The sequence below is a fragment of the Xenopus laevis genome, chromosome 4L, assembly GCF_017654675.1.
Source record: "Xenopus laevis strain J_2021 chromosome 4L, Xenopus_laevis_v10.1, whole genome shotgun sequence".
Lineage (NCBI taxonomy): Eukaryota > Metazoa > Chordata > Amphibia > Anura > Pipidae > Xenopus > Xenopus laevis.
In genome coordinates, this window is record NC_054377.1 from 3,733,359 (window position 1) to 3,747,992 (window position 14,634).

Here is a 14,634-nt window from a genome sequence, read left to right on the forward strand (position 1 = left end):
TCCCTTTAATCAACCTAAATGTTCCTGCTTGACAAAACCTGATTCCTTCCTTAGAAAACCTTCCAAACCGATTAAAAACTGTAAGCTTCCCACACTCCTATATAACAAAACGGGGCTCAAGAGTCTGTGGTTGCCCCTTAAATTGAATTGAGAAATGAATGCAGAACCTGGTGTATCCAGCAAGTCCATCTCAGGAGAATAAGGGAGAGAACTGTTGGGCTCAGTACTTGTCTGCTCTGCTGGAGATAAAGCAACCACAGCAGGACATGAGTAACCACCAGACTAGAATAACCCAAGCCGGGAGTCTATAGGGCACTTATCACCCGGCACAGACCTATAATACGTAACTAGGGCCACGCAGTATAAGGAAAGGGGGAATGGAAATATAGGGGCAAATTCACCAGGCGCAACTTCGCCGCACTTCGCCGCACTTCGCCAGGCGTAGTTTCGCCAGCGCTTCGCAAATTCACTAAAATCCGAAAGTTGCGCACAGGGGTAGCGTAAGGTTGCGGAGTTGCGCTAGCGTTGTTTCGCTATATAAAGCGAAGTTGCGCTAGCGAAGGCTAATTTGCATACAGCGCGAAATTCAAATTTCAATGGAGGAACATGTATCTGCTCTACAAATGCCTAGAAAACCTTCAAATCTGGAAATAAAAATGTTATTTTGCCCTACACATGTGCCCACTGTCTAGGTAAGTTGCCACGAGTCAGGAAATGTAGGGGGGAAGGAGGGGAGCCCCAAAAATTTTTTGATCTTTTTCAGCCTATCACCCATCAATTAGAAAACACGCCAGCGTTTTTTGGGACTTAGAAAAAATTTTGACTTTTTTTGAAACAATCCCTATCTACTCTATTGCGCTTCGCCAGGTCTGAGGTGGCGAAGGAAGTCTAGCGTAAAAGAAAGCGTTCGCTACACTGCGCAAGTTAGTGAATTTGCGTAGTTTCGTCGCTGGCGAAGATTCACCTGGCGTAAGGTTGCGAAGTAACACTAGCGAAACTACGCCAGCGTTCGTTAGTGAATTTGCGCAGTAGCGAAAATGCCCAACGCTAGCGAATTTGGCGCGTTAGTGAATTTGCCCCATATTGTTTTAATATTCATACAATAAATGGCTGGAATCACACAAGTGGAGATGAAGATTTTAAAGGGTTCATTATTGGGCTGATCCGATTGGAATTGGATGTGCATGATTTCATTCAGTTTAATTTGTCCCATTTTTGGGAACTCATATGGTGCCTGTGCATCTGTTTGGGTGGTGCTGCCATGTTGTTCTTCCCCTTCAGGTTGACACTCATGGAGCGGACAAACTGTCCTGACACAAGTTATTCCATTCACAGAAATAACAGACGAAAGATCCCACCCTTCCTATAGCTGAACCCTAACAACATATGTGGCACCTTCCGTACTGCACCTCTTTCCTGTTCGGCCGCCTCGCTCAGATCCGGGAGTTTCTGTCCCGTCAGATTCTGACTCCTCATTAACTTGTGTTCCTGCGAAGGAGAGGAAATGTAAATGACTCAGCCATTCCTTTATGTGTGTACTGTATGCTTGTATGTAAAACCACTAGGAACTTCCAAGTGACATATTGTACTTAGATGGAGAAATAGAATAAGTTCTAAAAATGTATAACTGGTCCTTAATTCAAGTTCTCAGTGGCTCATCTAAAGGTCTCAAGGATATTTCTGGCGTGAAAGATCAGCCGTTGGGGTAAATAATATACAGAATATCTGTGCAACTTCTGCCTCTCAGTGGGTCCAAAACTGTTTCTGAAATCCCCAGATGGAAGATTAAATCCTTTGAGAAGAGTAGATAGGAAGTGAGGCCTTGCAATATTGGGTAGGAAGTATTTAAGGCAAGCTGGGCCCTTTCTCTGTTTGTTCCTTATACAGTTCGGGTATCATAATTCTCATACCTGAATACTCATCTATACCAGCACTAAGCTCCCCAATTCCAAGGATACGGATACTACTGGAGTGCTCTCTTTATGGATTTTTACGGAATGCTCTTCTATGCCAACACTATGGATCCTTACAGACTGCTTTCTTCCCAACCCTATAGATCCATAAAGACTGCTCTTCTATCTAAACCCTATGGATCCATACATAATGCTCTTTTATCCCAACCCTATGGATATATACAGACAGCTCTTCTATCCAAAACCTATGGATCCTTACATACTGCTCTTTTATCCCAAACCTATGGATCCGTACAGACTGCTCTCTATCCAAACCCTATAGATCCATACAGACTGCTCTTTTATCTCAAACCTATGGATCCTTACACACTACTCTACTATGCCAACCCTATGGATCCATACAGACTGCTCTTCTATCACAACCCTATGAATGCATGCAAAATGCTCCTCTATCCCAACCCTATGGATGTATGCAGACAGCTCTTATATCCAAACTCCATGGATCCATACAGACTGCTCTTCTATCCCAACCCTATGGATGTATGCAGACTGCTCTTCTTCCCTACCCTATAAACCTATACAGACTGCTCTTCTATCCAAACCCCATGTATCCATACAGATGACTCTTCTATCCCAACCCTATGCATCCATACAGACTACTCTTCTATCCCAACCCTGTGGATCCATACATAATGCTCTTCTATCCCAACGCTATGGATCCTTACAGACTGCTCTTCTATCCCAAACCTATGGATCCTTACACACTGCTCTACTATGCCAACCCTATGGATCCATACAGACTGCTGTTCTATCCCAACCCTATATATGCGTGCAGACTGCTGTTCTATCCCAACCCTATGGATGTATGCAGAATGCTCTTCTATCCCAACCCTATGTATGTATGGAGACTGCTCTTCTATCCCAAAAATATGGATCCTTACACACTGCTCTACTATGCCAACCCTATAGATCCATACAGACTGCTCTTCTATCCCAACCCTATGGATGCATGCAGATTGCTCTTCTATCCCAGACTTATGGATCATATGTACAATTAAAAAATATTTTTTTGTTGATTCTGAATTTCTTCTGCGATATTTTGAAAGGCTGCTCATATTCCCGCACATGCTCTCCCAGCACTGTCTTGCTCTGTCTGTTGGTTGGGATTGTGGAATCTGTGCAATCAATCACCTGGGCTTGTTATTATCAGCTCAGGAAGGAAAAGTTTCAGGAGCCAGAGATTCTCCTGACATTCTATTTGCCGTGGAATCTGTCACATCGGTTAATTTGTGTGTTCCTGTTTACACAAGCATGTACCCCCTAAGCTCCTCATTTCATAGTACATCTGACAAACATCTCTCCCTTAAAGGGCCACGCTAACTTGTGCTGACTAGTTTTGTAATTACTGGGTTTTTTTCTAGCTTTTCCTCCCAACCTTCTTGCCGTCTGTCATTCAAACCACTACTTGGGTGCCACAGTCAGTGAGCCTAGGAACCAGATGACACTTATAATGCCGAAGCAGACCTGCTGACCCAAAAATAAAGGCAAATAAATTAAAAATTTTCCAGGTAGATAAACAGAAGGGGTTATTTACAACCCCCAGGGGTGCAAGTGCAGAAGGGGGCCCCTTGGTGCTCAACACAGCTCCCCTGGAGTTGCGGCTCTTTGCATTGAGCGCCAGAAGCCTACGCATGTTCCTCCCCACTTTTTTACTGAATCAAGCGATGTCTTATCAGGGCATTGAAAATGATGAGTCCCTGGTTTCACTAACCACTGGGTGTCACTAGTGAATTAAGCATTTAGTGCTGCATGATTTAAGCTTTCCTTTTAGAACTAGTAAAGATCTGAATTGTTGCTATGGGCAACTGCACCGGTGCAATTTAGTAAGATATCCGTTATGTGTCACACGGAAGATGAACCATCAATACTGACCAAAAACAGCAGCTCTACTATGCACCCCACTGAGGCAATATACCCCAGGTATAATACTGGCACTCACTTCTCTCAGCTTGGTCAGCTTCTGCAGTCGAACCGGCTGCACTTGAAAGTCTTTTAAACCCACAAATTTGGGCAGTTTGTTGTTGCATTTGTCGTGCAGTCTTTCATTCTCTGGAATTTCCGTGTGTGTTTTGTCAATCTGTGCCGGTGCTAAACTGTCCCAAGAAAGTGCCCTCAAGAGAGGAGGGCGACTGCCGGGGTCTCCTGGCTCTGGTCTAGAAAGAAATTTAGGGTCTGGCTGATCTGCTGATAATCCCTTAATGTTTATCCCTGGTTTAGTGGCCCCGGGGCCTTGCACCACATTCCCCAAGGAGTCCATCTCTTTGGGTTTCTTTAGAATGGATTTCCCAGGCTCATACTCGTTGTTACAAAGGGACGGTTTACATCCGTCAGTTCCACAGTTTTTTTGCACGCCGGACACGTGCTTCAGAGGGTCGAAGTTCTCCTTGTGTTCGGAGAGAGTTTCTTTCGTAGCTGGGGAACGTGGCGAGAGCCTTCCTTGGGAAATCTTCCTCTGCTCATTCTGCTTCCAATCGGCCAGTCCCTTGGGGTCGCTCTGGAACAGCCAAGAACATCATGGTGACATCAAAGAACTATACAACATCTCAGGTGTGAAGTCATAAGAGCAATCTGCTCATTGGCTATCAACACTCAGGACTCACAAAAAAGAAAATTTTATATAAGCCTTATCTCGGTGTCGGACTGGCCCACCGGGAGACCAGGAAAACTCCTGGTGGACCCAGGAGTCAGTGAACCCTCATGCTGCTAAACATTTGGCCTATTTCATGGATATTCCCTATTTCTATGAGAACAAAGAGGTTAAATAGATAGAATAATAGATTATAGTTTGTCAAGAAAAGAGACTAGGAGAATAGAGGTTGAGTGAGGAGAGGAAGAACATTGTACTGAGGATGAGGCCCTGGTTTTTTTGGTGGGCCCTTGGTGTCCCAGTCCAACACTGCCTCATCTCATTGGAATAAGACACTTTCTGAATATAATCAATTCAAAATTCTGTTCCATTTTTGAAATAAGTTATTCTTCAGTATCTCCCTCCCAGCAACCTAGCATTCTTCATGCAGAGTCTGGGTCAGATTTTGATTGACAGCTAGGCCTAATACATTTTTTAGGGCGGCTTCCTTTCCTAGCAGATGTTTTAGAGCTAACTCAAATAACCGACTCTGGCTCAAACTAAAGCAGTTTCTGATTGGCTCACCGGGATACCAGGAAAACTCCTGGGTGGACCCAGTTGTCAGAGGGCCTCTTGCTTCTAACCATTTGGCCTATTTCATGGTCATTCCCTATTCCTTTAAGGGGCTTGATAATGGAAGAATAGAGTATAGTATGTAGAGATAAAAGACTAGGAGAATAAAGAGGTTGAGTGAGGAGAGGAGGAATAATAGTTTAGAAAGTGGGCCCACAGTTTAAGCTTTTCTGGTGGGCCCTTGGCATCCCAGTCTGACACTGGACTAAAGCTAACAAAATAACTGACTCCGGCGCATTCCCTGCATGCAGAGAAGCGGGATTTCCGTCAGAGACGGTTATTTTGGAATAGTGAGCTCTGATGCATCTTCTAGGCAAAGGGTACAATCCCTCCAAAGGATCTAGTAGACCTAACTGCCAATCAAAAACGGACTCCACCTCCTTCACGAAGAGAGAATGAAGGGAAACAGGTTGCTGAGAGGTGGAAGAGTAACTTCATACATACACAGTAGACAATGTTTAATTGAAAGTTTCTTATTTCAGCGAGACGATTATATTACATTTTCGTGCTAGATCCCCTTTAAATGGGATATGAACCCCAAAAATAAAATGTTCCTTAATGAAAGAAAATGTAATTTTAAGCACCAAATACAGTGAACTCATCTACATCTCCTGATTTTAAGTTTTGCCTCATTTTACATTGTTGTTGTCCCACTATATATTATGTATAATACATTTTCCCCGATTTTACATTTTCCTGGATTTTACATCATTTTTTTCTGGTCCCCTGAAAAATGTAAAATAGGGGTTCTACGGTATTCTAGGGATGCACCGAATCCAGGATTCGGTTTGGGATTCGGCCATTTTCAGCAGGATTCGGATTCGGCCGAATCCTTGAGCCTGGCCGAACCGAATCCGAATCCTTAAAATCATGTGACTCTTCATCACAAAACATGGAAGTTAAAATTTTTTTAGCCGGGCGCTATTTTTCCCTCCCCCTCGCTGATTTGCATGTGCAAATTAGGGTTCCGATTCGGTTCGGTATTTGGCTGAATCTTTCACGAAGGATTCAGGGGTTCGGCCGAATCCGATAAAGTGGATTTGGTGCATCCCTACTTTATTCATTATTTAAATTGGTTTGGTTTGTTTTTTAAGAAAACGTACCTGTACTATAGCCGCAGGCCCAGCAAATACAGGAGGGTAAGCTTCAGGGGAACCTGTAGAAATAACATACATTTTAGCCCTGCTGGAAATCCCATTTGTTCCAAACAAAGCTTTACCTCCTTTAATAGTATGACGTGATATTCTATAACATACTGAACACTGACTTAAAGGTGAACCACCTCTTTAAAATAATCTTGTTTGTACTTATAAGGGATACAAATTAGTGATCAGATGGATCATTATCATTGTGTGTTTGTGTTACTGGTTCTATAATAAACATCTAGAGACCATACAGGTGGTCACAGTTTTATCTTTTCCTGCAGTTGAAATGAAACATCATCCTCTGTTTGGGTAATTCCACATCTCTTAAGTTCTGGTTCCCTCCTCTCCATGTAACTCAGCACCTCGCCTGGCCGGGCTGGATACCTAATATAGTCACAGTTGTCTGCCTTTAATTTTTTTTGGCTCTGGACCGGACTGTAATTCTGCACAATTATGCGGAAAAAGAAATCCGTGTATGGCAGCGTTTTGCCCCGGCAAATTCCACATCAAGAACAATGTATTATTTTATCTGAACTATATTTAGTTGAGAATTTCGGCAAATCACGGGATGAAGGGCCGTGTATACAGAACCGTTTCTATGGTAACTTGCAAAATACACAAACAGATCTCTGAGCATCAGGAAGGTGCAAGATCCATATGGTCTTCTTGTAGACAAGGCCCTTGTACTTCAGTTCCTCAACAACAATCAGATGGATTATATTTGTTTAGGGGAATGGCACACTTGGTGCTCCTGCATCTGCAAGTTTCAGCCAATAAAGCCTGACACCGCTCTGTGCCGCCTGTCATTGCCATGTGCTGTTATAGTTAATACTCAAATGTGAATTTTCAGCCCAAAAATCATGGCTTCATCTGCAATATTACTATAGTCTTGTTTTTTCTCCTATAGTCTAACCAACCTGCCAGCACCATGTCTCTCCAACCTTATCCTGGGCCATTGTAGGAGTCTTAATGCTGCTCATACTGTCCTGTATCACTGTGGCATGTAACTGTCCAATCACAACTGTCACCCTCAGCATAACGATGGTACGATCTACATTACTAGCCAGCTTATAGATGCTCTTCTCCTGAGGAAGCCAAGCAGGCACTTAAGGGAGAAACTAAGGGAGATGGGCACATAGGGAAAATGTCTAAGGAAACATAAAGTAAAAATAATAAGAGAAGGAAGTGCTGAATAAGGAAAGGAGAGGGGGTGAGAGACAGAAGGAGAGAAGGGAAAGGGGGTTAGGGAGTAGAGAGACAAATGGGGGAGAGGAGAACTATAGAAGGGGAGAGAAGAGGGAGGATGGGGGAGAGTAAGGCCAAACAGTTGGGGGAGAAAAGGAAAGGAGAGGGGATGAGAGACAGAAGGAGAGAAGGGAAAGGGGGTTAGGGAGTAGAGAGACAAATGGGGGAGAGGAGAAATATAGAAGGGGAGAGAAGAGGGAGGATGGGGGAGAGTAAGGCCAAACTTTAATTTGTGTTAGAATAGGAAAGGAGAGGAGATGAGAGACAGGAGGAGATAGGATAAGGGGATAGGGAGTTGAGAGACAAATGGGGAGAAAATTAGAAACAAAGAAGTGGAGAGAATAGAGATAAAAGAAAGGCCAATTGTGGAGAATACAAAAGAACAAGACGGAGGGAAATCCAAAAAGGTTAAGAAGAGTGAAGGACAGCATGGAAGAGAAGTATGAAGCAAATCAGAAATTTCAGAGAATGAAGAGAGGAGGAATACTGGAGCTGGTGGGTACCCAACATCTTCTGACACACACAGTAGAGATAAAACTGATATTAAGTAAGAAGAATACCTGGAGGCAGCGGAAAAGTGAATAAATGATTCTGTGGCACGGGGGAAACCTTCGGGCTTGGGGATGGAGAAAGTGCTAAGAGAAAGTTTAAAACAGAGTTTAGAATCACAACATTCAATTCCTAATCCTGTATTTAGCTTTGGGAACACATGAATTAGATAAATACAGGTGAGACCAGCCTGAAGCCAAGCAGGGAATTGAAATGTCCGTGTGGTTAGACCAATGTATCTGTAACCTGAGAACTGGCATAGTGATAGAGCTTGATGAGTTGGATGGTACTGACTCATATGATAGAATGAGTACCTGCCAGAGAGTAATGTAAGTAAGAGCAAGTACCTGCCGGAGAGTAATGTAAGTAAGAGCAAGTACCTGCCAGAGAGTAATGTAAGTAAGAGCAAGTACCTGCCGGAGAGTAATGTAAGTAAGAGCAAGTACCTGCCGGAGAGTAATGTAAGTAAGAGCAAGTACCTATCGGAGAGTAATGTAAGTAAGAGCAAGTACCTATCGGAGAGTAATGTAAGTAAGAGCAAGTACCTGTTGGAGAGTAATGTAATTAAGAGCAAGAACCTATTGGAGAGTAATGTAAGTAAGAGCAAGTACCTGTTGGAGAGTAATGTAAGTAAGAGCAAGTACCTATTGGAGAGTAATGTAAGTAAGAGCAAGTACATGTCGGAGAGTAATGTAAGTAAGAGCAAGAACCTGTTGGAGAGTAATGTAAGTAAGAGCAAGAACCTGTTGGAGAGTAATGTAAGTAAGAGCAAGTACCTATCGGAGAGTAATGTAAGTAAGAGCAAGAACCTGTTGGAGAGTAATGTAAGTAAGAGCAAGTACCTATCGGAGAGTAATGTAAGTAAGAGCAAGTACCTGTTGGAGAGTAATGTAAGTAAGAGCAAGAACCTATTGGAGAGTAATGTAAGTAAGAGCAAGTACCTATTGGAGAGTAATGTAAGTAAGAGCAAGTACCTGTCGGAGAATAATGTAAGTAAGAGCAAGTACCTATTGGAGAGTAATGTAAGTAAGAGCAAGTACCTGTTGGAGAGTCGGAGATGCTGCATCGGGACTTTCTTCCTCTCCGCGTCAGGAATCGCTCACTGGCTTTCTTTGCTTCTTCCAACAACTCCAGGTTCTTCCTTTTGTCTTCTTCTGAGATCCTGAGGTCAGGCAAGTTATCATGTACCAGGTCGATCACATGCCCTTTATTATCTGAAGGAGAAATAACAGTGTTATGGGCTTGTTGTACTCGATAGGACTGGGGGATGGTATTTAAGGTTGGAGCAATGAGTTGGGTGCCCTTGATAAATGCCAAATTATTCACCGATTTCTCACCACGCGTTTTGCGCCCACAGTTTGTTGCAGATTGACACTGCCCCGTGGAGCACTAGGAATATCTGCTCTTTAAACAACAGCCCCCTCTGTCTTGGAGACTAAGATCCTGCTCCATAAACAACCTGAAGTGTTTTCTATCTCGATCCAAAGCCAAATAGTTTTGGATTGTGCAGCCTCTATTTATCATCAGCGACTCCACTGGAATGGCTGCAGGACTGGAGTGAAGATGCGCTCATTCTGATTCTAATACAGAGTTACGGGTATTTGTATAGGAGAACACTCAGCGCTGATTGGTGATTGCTAGAGATGGAGCAAACCTTGTTTCCTTTATTATATTGCCCTCTGAATCTCTATATTCAGCCTAAGTGGAGCCCATCATTGTAGAAGTCTCATTGACTTGACTGGAGTTTTACATTTTCCTTGTCCTTTACAATATAAGAACATTGTACATTCCCGTGGAGTTCCGTGGCCTGAGTAATAGGACTTAATGTATTATATGATCAGGGAACTTCTTGGCGAGTTTAATCGGATCAAACCGACTTTCGTATCGGTGAGTAATGGCAAAACCCAACCGTATCTTTAGCCGGTGGCTGCGGCTCTTGGGTAGTTGGTGGAGCAGAGTAATAAAGCAATGAATAAAGGAGAGGTTAAAGGGGAAATAGTATATAGGAGGCCACATATAGGATATTCCTTGAGTATTCCACTAACAAGAAGGCAGTTCTTACCCACAGAAATTAAATTGTTGTTGGAAGAAGTGGAGGATCTTGACTGGCGACTTGATCTCCCTGAGGGGCTGTGGGGACTAAAGAGAAAGAATATCTCGGTTAAAGGAATAACTGAAAAAATATTTGCTTTTGGTACAGAGTAATTCAGGATAGTTACTGGGTCCCCCTAAACTTTAAGAAGAAGATATTGCTATTGGCTCTAGTTCTCCACCCAGTCTACTGGGCTCAGTGGAACATGACATTAAATAAAGATATAGGAGAGGTAAAGGCTTAAATATTGGCTGCAATATAACTACTCCATGAGTAAACGCCCGGCAGTCTAAAGCCTTCCCCCATGCTGCAACAACAAAGAGCATCCTGATGTAAAGGGTTAAACAGACATTTCGATTTCAAACATGGGCCCTTGGTTTAACCCCATCCGTGACAGATTCTTTGTGAGTGTTGTCGGTAAGCAGTATCAATCAAGGAGAAACCCAAAAACTGATGGATCTACAGTACTAGCCCTTTTAAGCTAAGGCCGGGTCCTTGACTGCTGGCTCCATAGGTTTTCTGATTAAAAGCAGCAGACGAGGGGTTAATTCCAGCTCACAATGACTGGAAAGCAGATATGTGACTGCCACGTACCTGTGTCTGTCGAGGCAATTCTTCTCTTGCGTTTCATCGAAAGGGTTTTCAGACTGCGGCACAATAATGGCAGGGGTAATGCGTGATCTGTCAGCCGTAGATGTGCCCTAATTACCATAATAACATAAATATCATGTGTCTGTACAGTTAGAGGAGTGTGAGAACTGCAGAACATCTGATAATCTGCACCGGCATCAGTCTGCCATTTAATCTCTAGATACCAACAAACAGACTCAAGCACAAGACTTACACACATGAGATCTTATGGGCAAGAGCTGTAACCATTGTTGTATATAGGGGGTCCAAGCAGGGGCACATACCTACACATATCCCTCTTTTTATAAAGGCAGAGGTGGTGTCTATAGTAACAGTGGATAATAGTCTCTGGGAAGGGAGTGTGACTGTGGGATAGCAGGTATAGTAGGGAGAGATGTGTCTATAGTAACAGTGGATAATAGTCTGGGGGACTGTGGGATAGCAGGTATAGTAGGGAGAGATGGTGTCTATAGTAACAGTGGATAATAGTCCTCTGGGAAGGGAGTGTGGACTGTGGGATAGCAGGTATAGTAGGGAGAGATGGTGCCTATAGTAAACAGTGGATAATAGTCTCTGGGAAGGGAGTGTGACTGTGAGATAGCAGGGTATAGTAGGGAGAGATGGTGCCTATAGTAACAGTGGATAATAGTCTCTGGGAAGGGAGTGTGACTGTGGGATAGCAGGTATAGTAGGGAGAGATGGTGCCTATAGTAACAGTGGATAATAGTCTCTGGGAAGGGAGTGTGACTGTGGGCATAGCAGGTATAGTAGGGAGAGATGGTGCCTATAGTAACAGTGGATAATAGTCTCTGGGAAGGGAGTGTGACTGTGGGATAGCAGGTATAGTAGGGAGAGATGGTGCCTATAGTAACAGTGGATAATAGTCTCTGGGAAGGGAGTGTGACTGTGGGATAGCAGGTATAGTAGGGAGAGATGGTGCCTATAGTAACATGGATATAGTCTCTGGGAAGGAGTGTAACTGTGGATAGCAGGTATAGTAGGGAGAGATGGTGTCTATAGTAACAGTGGAAATAGTCTCTGGGAAGGGAGTGTGACTGTGGGATAGCAGGTATAGTAGGGAGAGATGGTGTCCTATAGTAACAGTGGGATAATAGTCTCTGCGGAAGGGAGTGTGACTGTGGATAGCAGGTATAGTAGGGAGAGAATGGTGCCTATAGTAACAGTGGGATAATAGTCTCTGGGAAGGGGAGTGTGACTGTGGGATAGCAGGTATAGTAGGGAGAGATGGTGCCTATAGTAACAGTGGGATAATAGTCTCTGGGACGGGAGTGTGACTGTGGGATAGCAGGTATAGTAGGGAGAGATGGTGCCTATAGTAACAGTGGATAAAGTCTCTGGGAAGGAGTGTGACTGTGGGATAGCAGGTATAGTAGGGAGAGATGGTGCCTATAGTAACAGTGGATAATAGTCTCTGGGAAGGGAGTGTGACTGTGGGACTAAGCAGGTATAGTAGGGAAAGATGTAGTTATAGTAGCAGTTGGATAATAGTCTCCTGGGAGGGAGATGTAACTGTGGGATAAGCAGGTATAGTAGGGAGAGATGGTGCCTATAGTAACAGTGGGATAATAGTCTCTGGGAAGGGAGTGTGACTGTGGGATAGCAGGTATAGTAGGGAGAGATGTGTCTATAGTAACAGTGGATAATAGTCTCGTGGAAGGGAGTGTAACTGTGGATAGCAGGTATAGTAGGGAGAGATGGTGCCTATAGTAACAGTGGGATAATAGTCTCTGGGAAGGGGAGTGTGACTGTGGGATAGCAGGTATATAGGGAGAGATGTGTCTATAGTAACAGTGGAATAATAGTCTCTGGGAAGGGAGTGTAACTGTGGGATAGCAGGTATAGTAGGGAGAGATGGTGTCTATAGTAACAGTGGATAATAGTCTCTGGGAAGGAGTGTGACTGTGCGGATAGCAGGTATAGTAGGAGAGATGGTGTCTATAGTAACAGTGGATAATAGTCTCTGGGAAGGAGTGTGACTGTGGATAGCAGGTATAGTAGGGAGAGATGGTGTCTATGTAAGCATGTGGATAATAATCTCTGGGAAGGGAGTGTGACTGTGGGATAGCAGGTATAGTAGGGAGAGATGGTGTCTATAGTAACAGTGGATAATAATCTCTGGGAAGGGAGTGTGACTGTGGGATAGCAGGTATAGTAGGGAGAGATGGTGGTCTATAGTAACAGTGGATAATAGTCTCTGGGAAGGGAGTGTGACTGTGGGATAGCAGGTATAGTAGGGAGAGATGGTGGCCTATAGTAACAGTGGATAATAGTCTCTGGGAAGGGAGTGTGACTGTGGGATAGCAGGTATAGTAGGGAGAGATGGTGCCTATAGTAACAGTGGGATAATAGTCCTGGGAAGGGAGTGTGACTGTGGGATAGCAGGTATAGTAGGGAGAGATGGTGCCTATAGTAAACAGTGGGATAATAGTCTCTGGGAAGGGAGTGTGACTGTGGGATAGCAGGTATAGTAGGGAGAGATGGTGCCTATAGTAACAGTGGATAATAGTCTCTGGGAAGGGAGTGTGACTGTGGGATAGCAGGTCTCTGGGAATGGGAGGGGTAACTGGGATAGAGGTATAGTATGGGGAGAGTGGTAGCCTATATTAACAGTGGGATAATAGTCTCTGGGAACGGGACGTGTGACTGGTGGGATAGCAGGTATAGTAGGGAGAGATGTGTCTATAGTAACAGGGATATTAGTCTCTGGGAAGGGGGTAACTGTGGGAGCAGGTATAGTAGGGAGAGATGGGTTGCCTATAGTAACAGTGGAAATAGGTCTCTGGGAAGGGAGTGTGACTGTGGGATAGCAGGTTAGTAGGGAGGAGTGTGCTATAGAACAGTGGATAATAGGTCTCTGGGAAGGAAGTGTAACTGTGGGATAGCGGTATAGTAGGGAGAGATGGTGTCTATAGTAAACAGTGGATAATAGTCTCTGGGAAGGGAGTGTGACTGTGGGATAGGCAGGTATAGTAGGGAGAGATGGTTGTCTATAGTAACAGTGGATAATAGGTCTCTGGGAAGGAGTGTGACTGTGGGATAGCAGGTATAGTAGGGAGAGATGGGTGTTATAAGTAACAGTGGATAATAATGTCTGGGAAGGGATTGTGACTGTGGGAATAGCAGGTATAGTAGGGAGAGATGGTGTCTATAGTAACAGTGGATAATAATCTCTGGGAAGGGAGTGTGACTGTGGGATAGCAGGTATAGTAGGGAGAGATGTGTCTATAGTAACAGTGGATAATAGTCTCTGGGAAGGGAGTGTGACTGTGGGATAGCAGGTATAGTAGGGAGAGATGGTGTCTATAGTAACAGTGGGATAATAGTCTCTGGGAAGGGAGTGTGACTGTGGGATAGCAGGTATAGTAGGGAGAGATGGTGTCTATAGTAACAGTGGGATAATAGTCTCTGGGAAGGGAGTGTGACTGTGGGATAGCAGGTATAGTAGGGAGAGATGGTGTCTATAGTAACAGTGGATAATAATCTCTGGGAAGGGAGTGTGACTGTGGGATAGCAGGTATAGTAGGGAGAGATGTGTCTATAGTAACAGTGGATAATAGTCTCTGGGAAGGGAGTGTGACTGTGGGATAGCAGGTATAGTAGGGAGAGATGGTGTCTATAGTAACAGTGGGATAATAGTCTCTGGGAAGGGAGTGTGACTGTGGGATAGCAGGTATAGTAGGGAGAGATGGTGTCTATAGTAACAGTGGGATAATAGTCTCTGGGAAGGGAGTGTGACTGTGGGATAGCAGGTATAGTAGGGAGAGATGGTGCCTATAGTAA

General features: G+C 44.0%; 1 protein-coding gene across 3 annotated transcripts in view; it reads right to left on the reverse strand.

Annotated features, from left to right (window-relative positions):
* The window catches only part of irag1.L (inositol 1,4,5-triphosphate receptor associated 1 L homeolog), a 51,387-nt gene that overhangs the window by 6,544 nt on the left and 30,209 nt on the right, over positions 1–14,634 (reverse strand). For 2 of the 3 annotated variants that reach the window (XM_018257276.2, XM_018257277.2), the window contains 7 exons: positions 10,798–10,904; positions 10,174–10,250; positions 9,152–9,325; positions 8,123–8,197; positions 6,276–6,328; positions 3,913–4,467; positions 1,410–1,488 (listed from right to left, as the gene is read on the reverse strand). In XM_018257276.2, coding sequence (XP_018112765.1) covers positions 1,410–1,488; positions 3,913–4,467; positions 6,276–6,328; positions 8,123–8,197; positions 9,152–9,325; positions 10,174–10,250; positions 10,798–10,904 — 1,120 coding nt within the window. The remainder of the gene's footprint in view (positions 1–1,409; positions 1,489–3,912; positions 4,468–6,275; positions 6,329–8,122; positions 8,198–9,151; positions 9,326–10,173; positions 10,251–10,797; positions 10,905–14,634) is intronic. The other variant, XM_041589720.1, reaches the window with a different exon arrangement.